The 20,309-nt window shown below is 37.9% G+C and overlaps 1 protein-coding gene across 4 annotated transcripts in view; it reads left to right on the top strand.

Moving 5' to 3' along the window:
• The window catches only part of CNTN6 (contactin 6), a 289,356-nt gene that overhangs the window by 169,049 nt on the left and 99,998 nt on the right, over nucleotides 1-20,309 (top strand). For all 4 annotated transcript variants that reach the window (XM_024747063.1, XM_024747065.1, XM_024747067.1 and 1 more), the window contains one exon: nucleotides 11,061-11,156. In XM_024747063.1, coding sequence (XP_024602831.1) covers nucleotides 11,061-11,156 — 96 coding nt within the window. The remainder of the gene's footprint in view (nucleotides 1-11,060; nucleotides 11,157-20,309) is intronic.

The following is a 20,309-nucleotide window of genomic DNA, read 5'->3' as shown; positions in this document are numbered from 1 at the left end:
GACTGTAGCAGAAATTAGAATGTGTTAGATCAACTGGGTCATCATTTAGGCATTATGGCATTGTGGTAAAAACTGTAGCTCCTTGGAATTTGAAGCTTAGCTCCAACAATTAATTACTAGTTCAGTGACCTTTTGGGAAGTTTTCTTAAGCTTTTGGAGTTTAGCATTTCATGTGCAAAATATGCATAATAATGGTACATACTTATTAGGTAACCATATAGCTTATTGAGGACTATTTGACATAGTATTTAAACAGGTTACTTATAGCATTTCATTTGATTCTCACAATAATCCAATAACATAACATAATATAACATATGTTTATAGATTAGATTCACACATCCATTCTTCTTTTCAGCAAACGTTTGTTGAATATCCTTTAGGTATCAGATAATAAGTATATTAAGTAACACTTAAAAGAGCTGAGAAGTAAACTTTCCAGTGTCTCACAGTTTATAAAACCAAGAGCTAAATTCAAATACAGGCTTATTTAAATCCAAAGCCCAAACATTATCTTTCAACTATGTGAACACTCTTTCCTTTTATATAAAAGAAATAAACATCCCCTCTGCTCATGGGTTTGTCTCTCTCTCCTTGGCCATGATCTTTTATGACCAAACTTCAGAAGTGATGTGCCATAATTTCTGCCATACTGTTGGTCACACAGACCGATTCTAGTAAAATGTGGTGGGAAGGGACTAGAGGAGGAAGTGGATACCATGAGCAGGTTCACTGCGGGCCATTTTGGAGTCTGGCTACAACGTCATTTTTCAGAATACATCCTAGCCTCTGCTCTCTGCAATCTTCTATGATCCAAGAAAAATTGTTCTTATTTTTTCAATTCCTGAAGAATATATGCTGGACTCCATATGTAGTATTTTGCATTCACACATTTGCTTTAGTTATAATTATTTGTTAATTCATTAAACATGTTCAATACCTGCTTTTTGTGAGCACTGACCTAGTTACTGAGGGAGGACAAGGTCCCTCTTCTCTTGAAGCTTATAGTCTATTTCGCAAAAATTGAAATAAATTAAACCAATCATCATTTCTGACAGTGATTAGACCTTTGGGGGAAAAATAGAGAGTGATGGGGAGCTGCTACTTTAGACTGTTTGGCCAAGAGAGGCTTCCCTAAGAAGGTAGCATGTAGGTGGAAATCTGAATGTTAGAAAGAATCCAGCGATGCAGGGATCTGGGAGGAATTTTTCAAGCAGAAGAAAGAAAAAGGCCGAGGACCATAAAGGGAAGGAAACCTATTGTGTTCTGAGAAACATGAAAATAAAATGTTCATTGTGTATGGAGTTTCCTGAACAACAGACGAAAAGAAGTGGTAAGAAGGACCATATCATACGGAGGCTTAAATAATTTAGTAAGCAATTTAAAGTCGTTTTTTATTTCTCTGAGTTCATTAATCATTAATCAAACATTTATTGAGTACCTACTGTGTGCCAGCACTGTGTTATGTACTGGGAATAGAAAAACAAGCCCACATACTCATTTTGTACAAGGAAGTCATATATGCAATTGCAGTTGAGTAGGGTTAATAAATAATTTCACGAATACATGAACTAATGAACAAACTCTACATTTAAGATATTCTTATAATAAATTATAATGAAATGCAAGCAAATCACTTATCGTTTTAGTGTATTAAATCAACCAATACTTCTCGAGCACCTGTCTATGAGATGCAGCTATTTAAAGGGATCCTGAGAGATTCGGCAGAATGAGGCTGAGACTGAAAGAACCAATTTCAACTTTGTCAGAAACAAGTACTATGACTCAGACCAATTTCATTTATACAAAACTCCTGTCAGCTGGCACTTTCTGCCTCTTAAAGTCTAAATAAAATCTACTCACTCTTCTGTAGGAAAATCAGTGTCCAGATTCCTGCATATCCCAGTAGACAGATATTCATTCTGACCATTGCTTCCAGCTCCAGCTTTGTCTCTGCACTACCTCTTAGAGTTTTCCCTCTTTTCTTCACCCTGGTTTTGACCCAAGAGTGGATGGTACTTTTAGTTCTGTCCCCCACATAAAGCACTGCTAAATATATTCACATTGTTTTTGGTTTGTATCAAAACATTTGTGGAGGTTTGGGGGAGGAAAGGTATATTGACACAAGAACACAAAGCATTTTAAGTTGAATTGTCTTTTTCTGAAAGTCCTTCAGCATTCTGTAAGTTGATTTTCCTTTTGTTCCTATTTCTTCCCCCACCCCTACCACCCAACCACATCCCTGCTCATTCCTAACACAGACCACTCTGGTTCTCTCAAAAGTGTCCTGTCTCCTGATCCACCATATCCTTTGGAGCTCAAACAGCCCATTTTCTTAAATCATCCCCAAACTTCAGGCATCTACACATTATTTTTGTGGGGTCTGAAATATCCACGTACAACATACACTATTATTTATTTTTCCCAATCAAATTGCTTTGACTTTTTAGTAAGTACATTTGTTTAAAAGGACATACTTATCACCACTGTATCTAGAAAATTGGTGTCATTCATCATAAATAGAAGGAAATTTTAAAATGCAATGCACAGCAATTAAAATTTAAAAATATTTATTTGTATAACACTTAAGTGCACTGCCCATAGAACCAAGTATACCTATCCTGTACATTGGTAGTATCTTTCCTGTTCACCTGTCAAGGTTACTATAAGTAGTTACAAAGATGATAGAAGTGAAAGTGCTTGGGAAAAGAATGGGGTTTTATTTAAAATAGGTGCACATTCTTGCTCTGGCTTCTGCTCTCTCTCTCTCTCTCTCTCTCTCTCTCTCTCTCTCTCTCTAAATGACAATGCATGCAAAAGTCCTTATCACTGACCCTCAATTCCTCTGAGGGCTGAGCTGGTGAAAGCTGCAAAGAAAATGCAGATTGTAGCTGAGACTCCAAAGACCTTGCTCAGAGTAAAACAATTTGATAGAAACAAACAAACAACAACAAAAAAACCCAGTATTTAGCAACAATCATGAAGTCAACTCCTTAATTCCAGTTGTGCAAGTTCTTGCAAATTGAAGCCGGTAGGATAAAAACTCTGGTAAACTCAGAGCGTAAGTGTGTGCGAGGTGTTTGAAAAAGTGCTCTCATTTCACATTCTTTGTATAAACAGGAGTAGTAACACATTTAGCCAGGGGCTCAGCTCCATTACCTTGAAAACTCCACCTTCTATATTCTACATAGGTTGCAAATTTTGAAATCAAACATTCTGATTAAACCATCACAATGAATAAAAGGGCTTATTGTGTGCTCTGTCAGAAAGGACTCTGGTTGCTGTAAATGTTCACATTAATCTCTCTTATCAAGGATCCTGGAGACTTACTTCAAGGAAATCATTCCCTTTTACTCTAATGAGCATCACAAAAGTGGGTCAAATGGGAGTTAAGAGTGGGATTGTTCCTGAAAGAACACAGGTTCACCGTATTTCCACCAAAACTAATACTCCAGCCCCCTTTGCTGATGATCTGTGACAGGAGGTAATTACAGCTGAGGCTCTGGACAAACTCCCTCAGACCTCTGGGGGGCCAGCGGTCAGTTTGGCTTTTTTGCTACAACGTGCAGACTTTTGTACCAGGCTAGGACTTTCTTCCCCAAAAGGCAGGAAGACTGTTGGATAAAAAAGAAATTCTGCTTTGCCTTCTTCTTTTCCCCTTCTCCGTTTCCTCTGCTTTTTCCCTCTCCCTCTATGGAATGACCAGAGTGGTATCCTGAAGAGCTGAAAGTGCTTCCAGAGTCAGAGCTAGGTAGGAGTCCCTTTCTGGCCATCTTCTAGCTGTGTAGCCTTGGGCAAGTTACTTAACCTTTCTGAACTTTGGTATGTTTATTTATTATAAAATAGTGTCATAGTAGCTACATCTCAGGGTCACTGTGAAGATTAAATGTTATGATGTTTATAAAGTTCCAGTAACTGGGAAGTATGTCAGTAAATAAGAATTCCCTTCCCCTGTACTAGAAACCCCTTTCACTGCAACCCTCCAAGCTCTTAACTGATGCATTCAAATGTTTAACTGAAATTTATTTAAACCCCAGTGTCTTTTGGATGAGCTACTTTGGTGTTCACGATGGAATGTATTTTCTCTGTCACTCATGGCTCCTCAGCAAAATCCTCAACTGTTTATTCTGGAGAAAAGACTACCTTGATCTCCCCCCCCACACACACACCCAGCTGAGTCCACATCTTCCCACATGCTGCAGTGCATCCTTTATTTACCTGAGGACTTGACCTACTCCAGATACTCCTCTTTTTGCACTTGAGCACTATTTGTATCATTCATTCATCTCAAGGAGCACAAATAGCCCTAAGAAATCTCTTTAGAGATAATTGACTAAAAAGGTACTGGCACTATCCTCCCTGTAGAACAAGAGGTGGGAAAATGAGTAGGTGCCAAAAGGCACAATCCAAGACCAAGAAGAAGCAGGGCAGCCTAGGATTTTTCTGGCTACTCACACACCAGGCCAAGAGGTTACTTCTGCCTCCAGCTGGGCTGTGTAGCTTTCTGGGCAGAGAGGTTCAATGACCCTCCATGTAATAACTCCTGTCAACTTGGCTAAACATTCTTTGTAGTAAAATGAAATGTGATGTGGCAGTGCTTGGAATAAAATTTGACTTTAGGCCTTTTTTCTTTCATTTATTTCACTGAGCATTTGAGCTGGCCACTGGGTGAGCAGAAAAGGGAGTTCCATAAACAGACTTCAAGAAAATATGTTTTGTTACATCATCAGACTGAGATGAAAATAGAAAATGAAACCTATTTAAAAATTCTAAACAACCTCCTTTTGGTGATATGTAGGTAGATCATTAATAATACAAAGTCCCCAACATTATTATTTAGTACTTAACATCTTCTAAACATTTAAAAGACATTATATGATTATTCCTCTAAGACAGGTGCTCTTGGTAGCTTCATTTTAATTAATTAGGCCGCAAGGCTTGCGGGATCTTAGTTCCCCGACCAGGGATTGAACCCAGCCTACGGTAGTGAAAGCGTGGAGTTCTAACCACTGGACCACCAGGGAATTCCCTGTAGCTTCATTTTAAAGAGCCAAAAACTGAGATAGAGAATATTTAATCTGCCCTGTATCAACAGCTAGCACGGTGAGGTTAACATTTGAACCTACACAGTCTGATCCTAAACTTGTGTTCTTAATCGTTCTGATCATTGGTCACAGTCTGATCATTCTGTTCTATCACTAATAACCTCGTCCGGAATTCATTAATGGGTTGTTTAATCTTTGCATGCCTACTTAAACTGCTTCTTTTCTTTCCAGAAACACTGAAGATCTGAACTCTTCAGTCCTCTCACATCCAGTCTATCCTATGCTATCAAAGTTGCATCACTCCATCCTTCACTTCTGCTCCTCTCATTTAGTTTTAACTATAGGGAATATGCAAACTTAATAAGCAAGACAGAGGACAGGTCATGCCTAAAACTTGTATCTTTTTTTTAAGTCATAGCTGACACTGTTCTTACCACCATTAATCAGACAAATGAGTCCATTTATAGAATTTCAAATCCAGTCTTACATGTATATTGTAATAGACCAATTATTTCATATTTGTTTACTTGTGTTTATTAAATGCTTTTCACTCTGAAAACCTTGATGCTGGGTTGATAGAAAAAACCTATCCCCCCCCGACTATTATCCTATATATTTTTTCTTAAACACCATAAGAAAATGGTTTTCAGTGGGTTCATTATTCTCAGGAAACCAAGAAACGACTCACTTCTCTCCATTTATTTATGAATTTTTATAAAAATACTTTTATACCACAAAAGGAGGAATTTTAACTTGGATTGTAAATGGATTTGACACCAGTATCTCTTAAAATATCTCTTTACTTCCTGCTTGCATATTACCATTCCAAATTTATGTCCAGTATCAAGACTTAGCTATTGCCTCTTTTACAGAATTTGACAATATCACTGTGCTTTATTAGGTTATGTCATGTTATGTTACTGAGTTGTGCTAGGAAACACAGTAATATCACAAACTCTGTAACTGAGTATATCACATCTTGAAAATGATGGTGGAAAATGAAACTGGTCTAAGTAGAGATATTTTTGTATGCCACTTAATAAAGATCTGTGAAAATTAATTACAGTACCAAGAACTTCAGCTTATTCAAAACCATCAGGAAACAGGAAATAGTAACATGAACAATTTTGGTATTCTCCATGAGTGGTCCTCTTCCAAGGGGAAAATTAATGGAGATATGAAATCAGAATTACCTTACCTTGTCTTAAGATTCAAAAAGAGTACTTTGATTGCAAAAGTTGCATATACTATATCTGGGAATTCTGCAAGACTAATGCAGAACTAGAGAATTATTCTTGGTATCTCTCACCATTTCCCTTTCACTGGGCAAGAGTATCAGCTTCTCCTCCTCCTCCAAGATATTTTTGCCATAGGTGAAAACAAAACACGTACCTCCAACGTGAGAACTGCATCACAAAGGTGAACACACACACATGCTCCTCGGTCTAGTTTACTCCAGCACCACATCTCAATGCTGAGACTTCTTCAGAAGGATCTGCAAAGGGGGGAAACAAAATTTGATTGGTGGAAAGCCAGGAGCAGGGTAAAAGAAATCTTAGAGCTGAAAATCAGATTTAATGTCCTCAAAGTAACACATAATTGAAGTTGCTTTTGAGGTGTGGAAAGAGAGAAAACGAGCACTGTCTCTGGTCTGAGGGCAGATCATATGGCCTGTGTCTAGGGTCAGACTCTAGTTAGAGAGGCAGTTACGCCTTCGGTGAAGCTCTAGCTAGAGAGGCAGTTAAGCCTGGTGGTTAAGCAAATGCCCTCTAGAGAGATGATATATGGAATTGAATTTTATTTCCTTTTCTTATAAGCAGTGTGAACTAGGGCAGATGCATCAATTTCTGAGTTGGTAGTAGGAGCTGGAGGGAGGTGAACTTTTTTACAGAGGAAAATGGGAAGATTTTGATTTCCCTTGCTCTTCAAAGAGAGGGTTGTAGTGGGAAAATTGGAGAAGAGAGAGAGAGAACAGACGTAAGCAAGAGAAAGGAGGAGCAAAAGAACTTTTAAGAATCAAATACCTAATATTTGATTTTAAGGTGTTTGGGTCACATCTTGCTAAATCAATAAGCTTGACAACAGCGGCACAAAGTATGTTAATGGTGGTGCTTCAAGTGTGAGTGTGTGTGTGTGTGTGTGTGTGTGTGTGTGTTGAGGGGGTAGGGACACAAGAGTGGAGGTAAATCAAGAACCACATCTGAAGGGAAAAAAAAACAAGGATTCAGAGGAGTAAGGATATTAGAAAGGGAGCTATTTCTAACACCTAGCAATACAGCACTCCCCACCCCAACCCAGCAATCTGCAGAACCCTGTGGAAAGGCATTGAGCTTTCGTGCTTGTTTGTTTGAAAATGGAACGGGAGTTTATGCCATTTTATATGCTGTAAGTGGCAGGGAGACCTCAGTCAACATCTGGAAAGCAGAATAACCTGGTGTTTGAGAATGTGAGTCCTGGAACCAGACTATCTCCTTTTCAGTTCTGTCTTGATGAATAGAAACTGTATGGTCTTCAGTAAGTTGCTAATCCTATTTGAACCTCAGTATCCTCCTCTGTGAAATGAATGTGACGTTGGTACCTATATTCCAGGATCATCATGCAGATTCAATGAAACTGCTTCACTGAGTGTCTGGCACTTAGTACTTATTCTTGATATATGAAAGAAAGAAAGAAAAATAAAGAAGATTTAAAACACTAAAACAAAATAATTCATGCACTGCAAATAGAGAAAGATCCAATTAATAGTATTATTTTTACTTTGGCCAACTCAACTACACTATGTCCTGCTTGAAGCATGGACCTTTTCCTGGTGAATATTTTTTCCTATCCCTATCTTTTCAGGTGCTGTTCTCTTGGTCGGGATCAATAAACTCTGGGTACCCACAGCCTTCCTCCGAGTTTATGAGAGTTGGCAAACCACTAGCCTCCTTCTGTGACGGGGCTGGCACCGCCAAGCACATCCTCTGATTGTGATCCTCAGGCCTTGGCAGCGAATACAGTTTTCTCGCTTTAATTGGGCTGAGATTCATTCCTACAAGTGGCAGCTGCAAAGATGTATTCTCTTTACAATTAGGCGTTGCAATACTTAGCATTGCTTGGACTTAATTTTAAATACATTTTGGTGGCCCTTTTCCCTCCACTGCACCTTGGTTGCTCCAGGAGAGAGCAAATGTCCCAGTAATTCTTTAAAGCTCATTTTATGAGCCATTCTCAGGCACTTCCTGCTGGCCTTTGGAACAGAGCCTTGTTTGTGAATGCATTTTTGCTTATGCTCCTGCCAAATGCTTCCTCCAAAACCAGCAATAAAACCACAGGATCCAATAAGCCCTGGTCACCAGAATGGCTTAATGAGAGCAACCTCAACAACTGGGGTCTTTAATAGCAACCAGCACGGCAGGACTTGTACCTTGGGCACAAGGACATCCTGGGCAGGTCACCTTTCTGGTTTATGGGAATTTCTCCAAATATTATAGAATTTGAGACTCAGGGAACGACTCATACTAAGCTATTTTTCTCTTAAGCAAAAAATGGATAGGACAAAAATAGGAAAAGGTGGTTCTCTCTGGCCTCTCCTTAAAGAAGAATAAATCTGGAGTTTTTAAAGGTCTTACAGAGCAAAGAAAATTTCACTGAATGAATGTATGGCTACCTTCAGTGAACCTTGCTTCAAAATAATCTGAATTATGTTTCTGGTTAGCAGAAAGGTACTTGAAATACAGGTTGGATACTTAAAACAGATCTTGTTCAAAGTACATTCACATGAAATGGTACTTAAATTCACTTAATTTAGATAAAGCAAAACTAGATCATGTCTATGATCTGTGTGCTATTAAACAGTTTTAAAATCTGAATTATTAATTAAAACCTGTGAACTAGTATTATTTTCAAATGACTGTGTTTTGATTGCTAACAGAGCTTGGGTGACTTTTGGAAGAGGTTGATTTCCTTTCATGTCAGCTAATAGAAACCCCATTGTACTCATAAGGCATGGAGAAATTATGTTACAAGTGGATACTATTTAAGTGGAAGTGAACACAGAATATATTAAAGTACCCATAGTCTTATCAACAGTGTGTTATAATGGCTTCTGATTAACACTGAAAACATGATCGATGTTATTGTGAACGTGGAACACTGACAATGTGACACAGGGAATTTATTCGAAAGCTTGTTAATTTCATACACTTATTCAATTTCTCACTACTCCTTTGTGACAGTTTTTGTTTTCATGACCATTAAAATGTCATGACAATTTAATGGGAACTTTCAATGATAATAGTAAGGAAAAAACCCCCTTAAAATCCTCACCTGTTATTACTGCTCGAAATAGAAACAATCAATATATTGATTTTTGGTTTTAAATTCAGTTTGTTAGCCTGATTCTTAATGAGTCACATGTAAAATGATGCAAACCCAAGTCAGGGCAATAATTCACATCAATGGTACCAACATATGTAGGCTGATTTAGTCTTTCTATGGCCAAAGAAGAAAGAGGGAATATTTGTTTAAAAATCCTCTAGAAGAAATGTAATGTACAAGGCACTCTAGATCCTAATCAGATGTAAGGCTAATGACTGCTGAAGAGGAAGGGGAAGAGATTTAGGTGGGAAGAAGCCGAGTCCATCTTGGGCAAATATTTTCATTATTAAAAGTAGAGCATATATAAGAGTTATTAAACTTATAATACTCCTGCCCCCCAAAATACCTCAAACAAGATAGAAATTTACCAATATCTAATATAATAATGCAAAGTAGGTGGTCAAGATCAGCTGTGCTTCTGCTCCATGCAGTCACTCAAGCACCCAGGCTAGTGGTCTTTTACCTTCAATATTTTCATGTCATTGGCCATCTAGATGGTAGTGATATTGGGTGGGTAGGTAGAGAACATTAAATTTTTTGGATATTTCCTCTCAAACGTAATAGGTGTAAGTTTCACAATATGTGAGAAGTTTCTGCTTACTCTATTTGCTGCAAAGATGTTTGGGAAATGTATCTTTTGGTTAGGAAAGTATAGTATTTGTTCTATAAATCTATTACTATGGAAGAAGGGAGAGTAGATTTTGGTAGACAACTAGCAGTCTGTACCTCATGACACTTATCGCGATGTGTATATTTTATACACACACACACGTTTTTTAATTGGCCTTCTACTTTTCCTTTTAGTAAGCACAATAAGGGCAAGGTACAAGTCTGCTTTATTTACCAATATATCTTCTGCCCTTAAATACCCTTCCTATCTTTTAGTAGGGGTTTAATACAAAATTTTTAAATCACTGAATGACTGATTGAATGAATGAATGAATAAAAGGGATTTTACAGGTGAAGAAACTAAGCCTTTCCTGGAGTCTGGGTGACCATTTCTAGGAACGTTGAACGATTTCCAGCTCAGATGGATAGGTTATCAAGATAGCTAGTAAGCTGTCTTCCAGCACTGAATATCTATGATTCTTTGGTGTTGTAGGAAATTACAACACTTCATAAAAGACCGTGAAGCTGCTTTGTGAAGGAGTAGATCAACAGAAATTAGAAAATATACCTTTCTTCTCATTGGTTCAATCACATAAAACTCTGTCCCTCACAACATTCCATGCTAATTTCTCACAGACTTCATCCCCACATCAAAACGGTTACCATTAAGCTTAGATGCTAGAAGACTGCAGCACATTTGCCACATACCTTTTTTAAATCACACCTTCCTTGGCAAGGAAAAGTAAATATGTGCTGGGTTTAAAAGATTTCCTATCGGGCTACAGGCTGCCTGGGAGAATAAAAGTAAACAAAAAGTGAGTTTTGTTAACAAATGTCTTTATCATATACTCTGTTTAACTGCATTAAGATAAAAGAAGGAAAGACAAAATTCTGAGAAATATAACCAGGGTACGGCAATTGACCATCAACTAAAACTTCTGGTCAGACAAGTGTGAGTGTTCATTACTGTTAACAATAAGTTTCTCTTCTAAAAATTTTTCTTGGCAAAGTAACGAGTTCTAAACTTGCTTTTCTTTGTTTTTCAAGATATTGAAGACTTTGAAACCAAAACAAGAAGCACAGTGTCCGTCCGAGAAGGTCAAGGTGTGGTGCTTCTCTGTGGTCCACCGCCACACTTTGGAGGTATGGTGGAGCTATTCTGAGGCACACAATTCAGGCGGCCACTCAGGGAATAAAATAGGCCCTTCAGTTCTTAGAGCCAATGGTAGACCTTCATCAAATTTAAGGGACCAGGAAGGTTCAGACTCATCTTGCTGCATCCCAACAGTCCTAATCCAAATCTTTTCTTTTAAGAATATTTATTCAATCAGCCACTCAACAGATATGCCCTTAAGGAGACGCAGGATGGCTCTGTACACACGTGTGAGAAATGGGGCTTTGCAGTGAAACAACCACAGCTGTTAATCTGCTGCCTGTCATCCTGCATGACAAAGGGCAATTTGTTTAACCTTTTTAGGCTTAGTTTCCTCACCTGTAAAGTGGAGACACTAATACCTATATTATAGTACTGTTGTGAATGTTAAATGAATGTAAATCAATTAGTTTAATGGCTAGTGTTTTATTTGAAAAAGAAAGCTAAGATTGTAATTTTATTTTTATCATCGGGCTCTATGGAGAAGCGAATGCCAACACTCATTCTGGTGACCTCATCTTAAGTATTGGAAGAGGAAAGTTACCCCCTAATTGGAAGCAAATGTTGGATGGCTCTGAATTAGAATATCTCCTAGCAATGGTGAAAATCAAGCAATAAATGCCACTCTTTACTTTGGAAGAATCTGGATTAGCCAGTGAATTAACCTGTTGCCAGGGATCTAAACCGCCCACTGATCTGCAAGCCCTTGGGGCTGCATTTTCTCAAATTCTGTACGGTTTGGTACAATTTGGTAGATTCTCAACCAACTGTGATCCTGGAGGATTCAGTGTAAAAATATCCATAAAGTCATTTCATTTAGTACAATCCGATATCATACTGACTATATTGTAGCTAGTTTAATAACAATAGCAAGTGCTTACATAGTACACACCTAAATACTTTACATGTATTAACTTTTTAACTCTGTACAACAACTACTACTCGAGGGAGATACTATAATGATTATTATTTTACAGATGAGAACACTAAGGTACAGAGAGGTTAAGTACTTGGTCCAATGTCATGCAGCTGGTAGGCAGTGAAGCCAAGCTTCAAATCCAGGCAAACTGGGTCCCAGACCCTGGGCAGCTCTTTACCACCACTGCCTCTGTTATAGTTGATCTCCACTTTGGAATGGGAGGAGTTTTGGAAACACATAGACAAATACTTAAAAATAAAATGAAAGCAACTTTTCTTCTAATATTAAACCAAATCTTTTTTATGATCCTTTAAAAAGCTGAAAATATTTTTACCATTACTTTCATTTTTATACAACCTTGTGAAATGCTGACATAAAAAGAAAGAAAAAAAACGAACTGGAAGTTAACAATACTTTTATTCAATATTATTACAGACTGGTATGTCACTATGCTCACCTGAAATATTAGGGAAGAGTTACAAAACTTTCAATGCTGAGATAAAATAAGAGCACACAAAAATGTGATGATTTTTTTGATGTTTTTTTTTTTTTTTTTTTTTTTTTTCGGTATGCGGGCCTCTCACTGTTGTGGCCTCTCCCGTTGCTGAGCACAGGCTCCGGACGCGCAGGCTCAGCGGCCATGGCTCACGGGCCCAGCCGCTCCGCAGCATGTGGGATCCTCCCGGACAGGGGCACGAACCCGTGTCCCCTGCATTGGCAGGCGGACTCCCAACCACTGTGCCACCAGGGAAGCCCCCTTTAATGTTTTTTAATAATAGGAAAATTATTTTCCAGTACCATAATCTAAGATGACAAGACATGCAAATCATGTTCGTTTGTGCTGTCAGTCTGTGTGATTTTATACTCTGAGATTGGTCAAAGAGACTTGACAGAATCGAAGATTATTTTTACATTTGTTTACTCTAAATAAGAATAACAGACATGCAGAATACTTCTAAATGAGTGTCATATATTTTAAAGAGGCCATCAACTAGGAGAAGCTTTCCCTTGTCACCTTGCCACCTACCAATGAAGAAGTATATGTTGATCTTTTAAAGTGTATAAGTCCTTCATTATAACAGTGTCTTTCTGCTTAATGCCATAAGACTAAATAACAGATACACAAAACCTGCCTTAAATTAAGATCGTCATAATTGAATAATGCATCCCTGTTGCACGCAAATTATGACAAACTTGCCTGATAACAAATTCGATTATGTAATATGAAATATTTTAGCAGGATTCCAAAGGTATTTGTCAATATTGACTTCATCTAGGTATTACAAGAATTTTCTTCCTGAGAGTCATGGCTTCCTCATCTCTACAAAGGAGGGAATGCTGGAATACTGTTCTTTTGCCCTTTATTGCTCTCCCTGATCAAAACTGAGGGGAATATTAACAGATACCTTTTGCTCCAATTATACAAATAGTCATTCATTCATTAAAGTATTAATAAAGTAATTAATTCATTAAATTAATGCAATAAAGTATTAATAACAGTAATAAGAGCTACCAGTTGTTGAACTGTTACCATCAGCAAGCACTATAAGACCTTCCATTTATTTTCTCATTCCCACTATTCCAATATTTTTTTAATTTTTATTTTATTTATTTATTTATTTAACATCTTTATTGGAGTATAATTGCTTTACAATGGTGTGTTAGTTTCTGCTTTATACCAAAGTGAATCAGCTATACATATACGTTAATAATAATAATTTTAAAATGAGGAAATTGAGACTCAGACTAAGTAAATCGGTTTTCAGTTAGTAAATAAAGGCAAGATTCCAACCTAGGACTTTCTGACTTCAAAAAACGCCTACAGATAGAAGACTCTATAGTTAATTCTTAAACCTCAAGTTGTTTATTAGTTTCAAGAATCTTATACCTTCAGGTCTGCTAAGAGCCCTGAGAGTGTCTTTAACTGGTTCATTAAAACAATTCTTTATTCTTCTTTTTCCTGCCTCACCTTCTTGTGAAGGTGAATTGTACCAGGAAAGACCTCAAGAAAGAAGAGAAATATATTCATCAGATAACCTTTAAACTGGATTAATGGACAGCTGGTTTAAAGTGGGCTGACTCTAGAGACAGACATGGTCTATCTTTGTCTTTGTAATTTGTCCTTAGATTTCATGTATATCTATGATCAGTGTCATAACCAGATGACTTCTTTTCTGGAGAGTCTGAGGAAGAACCCACTTCTAAGCTCATTCAGGCAATTGCCTGAATTCAGCTCCGTACATTGTAGGTCTGAGGTCCCCGTTTCCTTTTCGGCCAGCTGTCAAGAGCACTCTCATCTTCTAGAAGCTGCCCACACTTCTTGCCACATGCCTCTCCATTTTCAGAACCTCCTTTGCATCAGTTCCCTCTAATACTTCAAATCTCTCTAGCCAAGAAGCATCCCATCCCAGGAAGGGCTCACCTGAACAGGTCAGCTCCACTAAAGATAAAGTCACATTTTCCAAGTCAACTGCGCCATCTAATCTAACGTAATCATGAAAGTGACATCTCACCATATTCATTAATCTCATCATACTCAGATGGTGGGCAGGGGTCAATGGCAGTTATTTTAGAATTTTGTCAACCATAATACACTTTCCAAAAATTTTGCCTTCATTTATTTCCATCTCTCTAAAGGCTCCATATTTACTTGCACACTTGGCAGTCACAAAAACATGCCTTCGAAATATACTAATTTGGGCAGATGAGGTTAGCAGGGCAGGACAGAGCAAATGTTGGCACGGCCAAATTACTTTTATATCCGGTGTGTGAAAAGCAAAGATACACTGTAGATATCAATAAAGCTTCTCATAAAGAAAAGTGCTACAGATTCCATAGCGATAGAAGACCATTAGGGCTGAAATTTTTACATCATTTTTTGGACAATTTGGTTATGTTGCCTTTCTCTATGTACCTGGTCAGCAGCAGTGAATCCCTGAAGTTGCTCAGTAACAAGGGAGAAATCATATTAAACGTTATATTATCAGAACATCCTGAAGTCTTTGTGCTTTCTCTCTAGTGTAATCACAAAAAAACTTGCAAATTCTTTTCTTAACAAGGCCTATCAAATACATTTCAGTGTGTTTTATAATATTAAAAAAAAAAAACAACACCTACAGGAGAGTAGGAAAAATTATCAGCTAGCCTGAATCCTATAAATTTACCCAGCAAAGAATAGCTCCAGGAACAAAACAAAAGAAAAAATGTGTGTAAACAGATTTCCCACAGAAATGATTGGTCACAACTCAATGAAATAGAGTAACTGGCAAAAACCAAACTGAACAGGTGCTATTATATGGACATCCTTTCTTTCAAAAAACCAAAGGAGATCTGAATCCAGAGTAGGCATTCTTGTGGATGCTTCCTACACAATTTTTAGGGCAACCACAACTGCAGATGTGCTACTCATCTAGGAAGGGGCGATTTATAGATAAAGGTTATTCTAGGAGAAACGTACCCACAGTGGAAAAGAAAAGCAACCTAAGCAATAATGCCAGAACACAAAACCAGCACATTCTGCTGTACCCCTTAGAAATGTGAGATTTGTAAACAAAACAGTAACCATTCCCTATACTCTGAGGAGAGAAGTTTATTTTCTTCCTTAATCCTACTTCCTAACTAGAGATAAGCTCCATGAATGTGACTGAATCCATGCTGGCAGAAGCAGACTCATCCCTCCTTTCCATCCTCCTAAAAAATATATAACTCCAAAATATTTCAGAGAAATGTAAGTTGTACTGAAGATTTGGTGGAAAGAACACATCGGACTGAAACATTTCATTTCCCATTAGACCTCATTTCTTCTCCTAACCTCTATTGGTCGTCCATGACTTCCCTTATCTTGACACAATATCTAACAGTTCCTTCCATTATCTATTATAGTTTTTATCCTTAATTTGTATAACTGTCTCAGAAAAATACAATTCTCCTACTTAGCTTCTTGGTGCTTGGCAGAACTAAAATTTGGAGAGTCAGCTAAATAAAACCCTTTTCTTTCCTCCACTATGTCTCTGGAGGGTTCTAAGGTCATTCCCCTAAACACAGGTTCATGTGAGGGAAGGAACCAATAGAACATTTATTTTACTAATTCATGTTGGGGAGGGGTCACAGCCTTGAGGTGGACTTTGAACTGTTATTCAGAGAGGTCGCTGCACCTTGAGTTCTCACTCACCTCAAGAGTGAGCTTTTGTTAAGAGCCTCAGTCACTTGTAACAATGATTTTGCATAAGTCATCTGCAAAAGGACTAAAAGCAGAGTTTCCTCTAAAGTTTTGAAATGAACGTAAAACGCTTGAAGCCAAAGCTATTGGATGAATATGAAAATAAGCAGTCAATAGATCTTCATGAGTACAGTGAATGAGCCTGGCCTCACGTGAAATTTTGTTTAAAAATGACAGTGTAGAAATGATACATGTTGTCTAAAACAATTAAAATCACCTTCACTGTGAAATAATAGTTCCACCATATTGAAAGTAAAGCACATTCTTTCCCTTTATTGTCTGGATATAAAACTCAATCCTGGGCTCATAAATATCGTAGGTTTAAAATTTGTTTTAGAGGAAATGTTCCATTCTCTCCTCAGATACAACTTTTAGGTTTGTAGAACAATTGAATTTATGCCAGTACTTTGGAGAATCTATGTCTGTAGTAGAAAGATAGCACTATTGTTTGAGCCCAGCATTTGTATCTGAGTCAATAAAAATGTTGACAATGCAACTTAAATTGACAATCGTTCCCAGCAAGGCTCAAAATTGTGTTAGAGAATAAAGAGGATAACTATTGAGAAAACGTGCTAAACTTTCATATCTCCTTCCCAATTAGTTTGTTGTTTTTTTTTTCCTGTTTCTGGAGTAAATTACACTGGTGTTGTCTTAGTGGGTAGGCCAAATTGGCAGTGACAATATTACTTTTGAATGTTGCTTGAATGTGTGAAATATTTAGGCAGATAGGCCCAACAGCTGCTCGTTAGCATAATATTAATAATAGTGATGATAACCATCATTATTGACCTTCTATTATATATTTGCTCAGCAAATATTTATTGTGTACTTACTAAGTGCCACTCATTTTACTGAGTTTTAGGGATATGGTGGAGAACAAAGCAACAAAGTCCTTCACTCCATGAATCTTAACCGTAAACAAATATAATAAAAAATATAAGTATGGCAGATGGTGAAAAAAGCTAGGGAGAAAAATAAAGGGGATATGGAATGATGGGTGTGGCTGTCGTCTACTCAGAGGACAAAGAAGCCTTCATTGACATTTGCGAAGAGAACTAAAGGAGTGAGTGAGACATTGAGAAAAGGCAGTTTGGGGAGTAGGAGCAGCATGTGCAACGGACCTGTGGTAGGACTGTGTCTGGCATGTTGGAAGAACAGTAGTGAGCCCCGTGTGGATGACGAAGGGTGAGCAAACAGGAGAGTGGATGAGGGTGGAAGCACTACTTTCAAGATATTTTACAGCCTTTGGAGTTTCCTGTGAGTGAGATTAGAACGCATTGCATGATAGTGAGCAGAAGAAAGACATGCTTTCTCTTTCAGACCATCAAGGGGCAACAATGTAAGCAGTTAAAAGGTGATTACAGTGATTCAGGTTAGAGTTAATGGTGGCTTAAACCAGGATGATAGCAGTGGACAGGTGGATAAGTTGCCATATTCAGGATATATTTAGAGGGTATAGCTGAAATAACTTCCTGAAAGATTAAATGTAGATTGTAAGAAAAAGAGGGGAGTAAAAGATAACTCCAAGGTCTTTAGGCAGAGCAGCTGGAAGAATGCAGTTCCACGTACAGGGATGAGGCCAATAAAGGGGGAGCAGGTTTTGGGATGGGGGAAATCAGGAATTTATTATAAGACACGTTAATTTTCAAATATCTAACTTCAGAGCGAAAACTTCAAGTACACAGCTGAATTCATGTATCTAGGAAGAAAGGTTTGAAGAACGAAATTTGGAAGTTATCATATGTAAATAGTATTTAACACCATATGATTGGAAAGATAATGAGTGCCGACTATACACTGGGCGTTCAGCTCAGCATCTGGCATACCTCGACTCAGGTAACACTTTCAAGAAAAATTTCTCCAATTTACAAATTGAGTAACTGTGTTAAAGAGGTTACTGTTAACTTGGCCAAGATCACGTCTCTGGAGTTCAAGGGATCCTATCTAAATACCACTGCATCTATTCTACTGCCTAATTTTGTCAGGCATAACCTGGCCACAGCAGACACTTAATAATTACTGCACAAAGTATACAAAGAGATAGCAAGTGTTCTGAACTCTATTGGAGAATATGTAAACACCATCCAGAGAGGTGGATTGATTTTCCTAAAATTAGTGTACAGTATGAGAACCAGAAAGATTATGGCTCTCCCACTGCATGTAGGACCAAAAATCCAGTTTATTCTTCTAGGTCCCTTGCTGCACACCCCCTCTCTCCACATTCAGAATCTCATTCATTCCCAGGAAGAATGTTTTCCTTACTGTCATCACATTGAACGGAACTCATGTTACAGCCTGTTACCATCTGAATGGCCCAGGGTTTTTCAATATCAGTACTACTGACAATTTAGGATGAGATAATTCTGTGTTATAGGGTTTGTCCTGTGCATTGTTAACATGTTTGGCAGCATCTTTGGCCTGTACCCACTTGATGCCAGTAGTACCCCCTCTCCCAATTGTATGAAAAATGGCTCTAGACATTGACAAATATCCCCAGGTGGGCAAAATCACCCTTGGTTGAGAAGCACTCGTTTAGTCCATCTCTTACATTCACTCTATTAAGCTCACCCTTGAGGATGGAAATTGAAGAGGAAAGAGGAAGTCTAATCCTTGTGTATTATCCCCCATGACTTGCCCAGGCTTCCTTAGAATTGGAGGATTCCCTGAAGTTTATTCAGAAGCTGGCTAGGTTTTAATTCCTTCTTCAGAAAGGATTTGCCAGTACAGATGCTGTCCTAGAATTCACTGGAACCTAGGAATCATAGGAACTCTGAGGGCCTTTACTTAGTGATTGTCTGTAGGCCACAAAGGCAGCGATCTCCATGATTCCAAACAGGACGTGCTGTAAATCAAAAGGTATTGAATAAAATCTAGGTCGTCAAGAAGTAATTATGGAACAAATGTGAGCTCAAATAGGAGTGATTATAAAGGTGTTGGGGCAGTTTTCTGGCTTGCATCATAAACTTGCTCAGCACCAATATCAGTGACCTCAACCCAGAATAGGAATTATTCTTCTTGGATTAGGTCTTTACCACTGAGCTGGCATAACCATGATTTACCACCTAAGAGCCAGTCACATTTTACCCTGTAGCACTACACAATGTTTGCAATAAATTATACGCATACTGGAATATTCCAAAAAAGGATTTAGCCACTAAATCTGAGCACTCTGCTTCAAATTCTGTTTTCTACTCATTTATTTTCTGCCTCAAGAAACAGGCTACCAATTTTGAGATCCTTTCTACAGGGCCAACAGAAGTTCTCAGTGTCAGTGTTTATTTTTACTGGTCTCTTTCACATGAGATGCTTCCCCTCTAATAAAAATTACATCCCATATAATGGGTATACTTGCATATAACTTTTGTGTTTGTATTTTGCATATCACAGTACAAGATATAGGGCTGTAAAAGATGTTATAAGTATTCATGCTCTGGGGAAAACAGGATTTGTTGTATGCTTGACAGAGCAGTAGATAGTCTTTAATTGCTTACTGCAGATCTTCCATTTCTAATAATAATTGTAGAGGATGGTGTCAATGTGAAACTACAGACAATGGTTCAGGGAGGACCTATTATCATTCAGTTCTAGTGTTCCTGCTAAATCATCATAGGGAGAATATATCACAATCATCAATAACAGATAAATGCCATAGATGGTGGAGAAAATATTTAAAAATTCAATGGTTTCAACTTAAGTGGCTCATGAATTATACATTTAATTAAGAAAAGCCAAATGGGAAGGATTTTAAGCTTCTAATTTGCAAGGTATTTTTCTTCTTTCCCCATTAAAAAAATATACAAATTAAGCATGGCAGTGGCTGATAATGGAACAAAACAGATAAAAGCCCCCACTGCAGGCTGGCTGCTTGGATGAACTGGAAGAGTCAGCCTATGGGGAGAAGGGAGCAGGGCAGGATGAAAAATAACAGTGACAGGAAGGGCTTGCAGCTTTACATCTTCACCAGTTCACAGAGGGGCACAAAAGACACCTGGATTCTAGTCTCAG

The sequence above is a fragment of the Neophocaena asiaeorientalis genome, unplaced genomic scaffold, assembly GCF_003031525.2.
Source record: "Neophocaena asiaeorientalis asiaeorientalis breed wild unplaced genomic scaffold, Neophocaena_asiaeorientalis_V1.1 scaffold130, whole genome shotgun sequence".
NCBI lineage: Eukaryota > Metazoa > Chordata > Mammalia > Artiodactyla > Phocoenidae > Neophocaena > Neophocaena asiaeorientalis.
The sequence above is the reverse complement of the archived record's forward strand: the minus strand, read 5'-3'. Positions and strand labels throughout refer to the sequence as shown.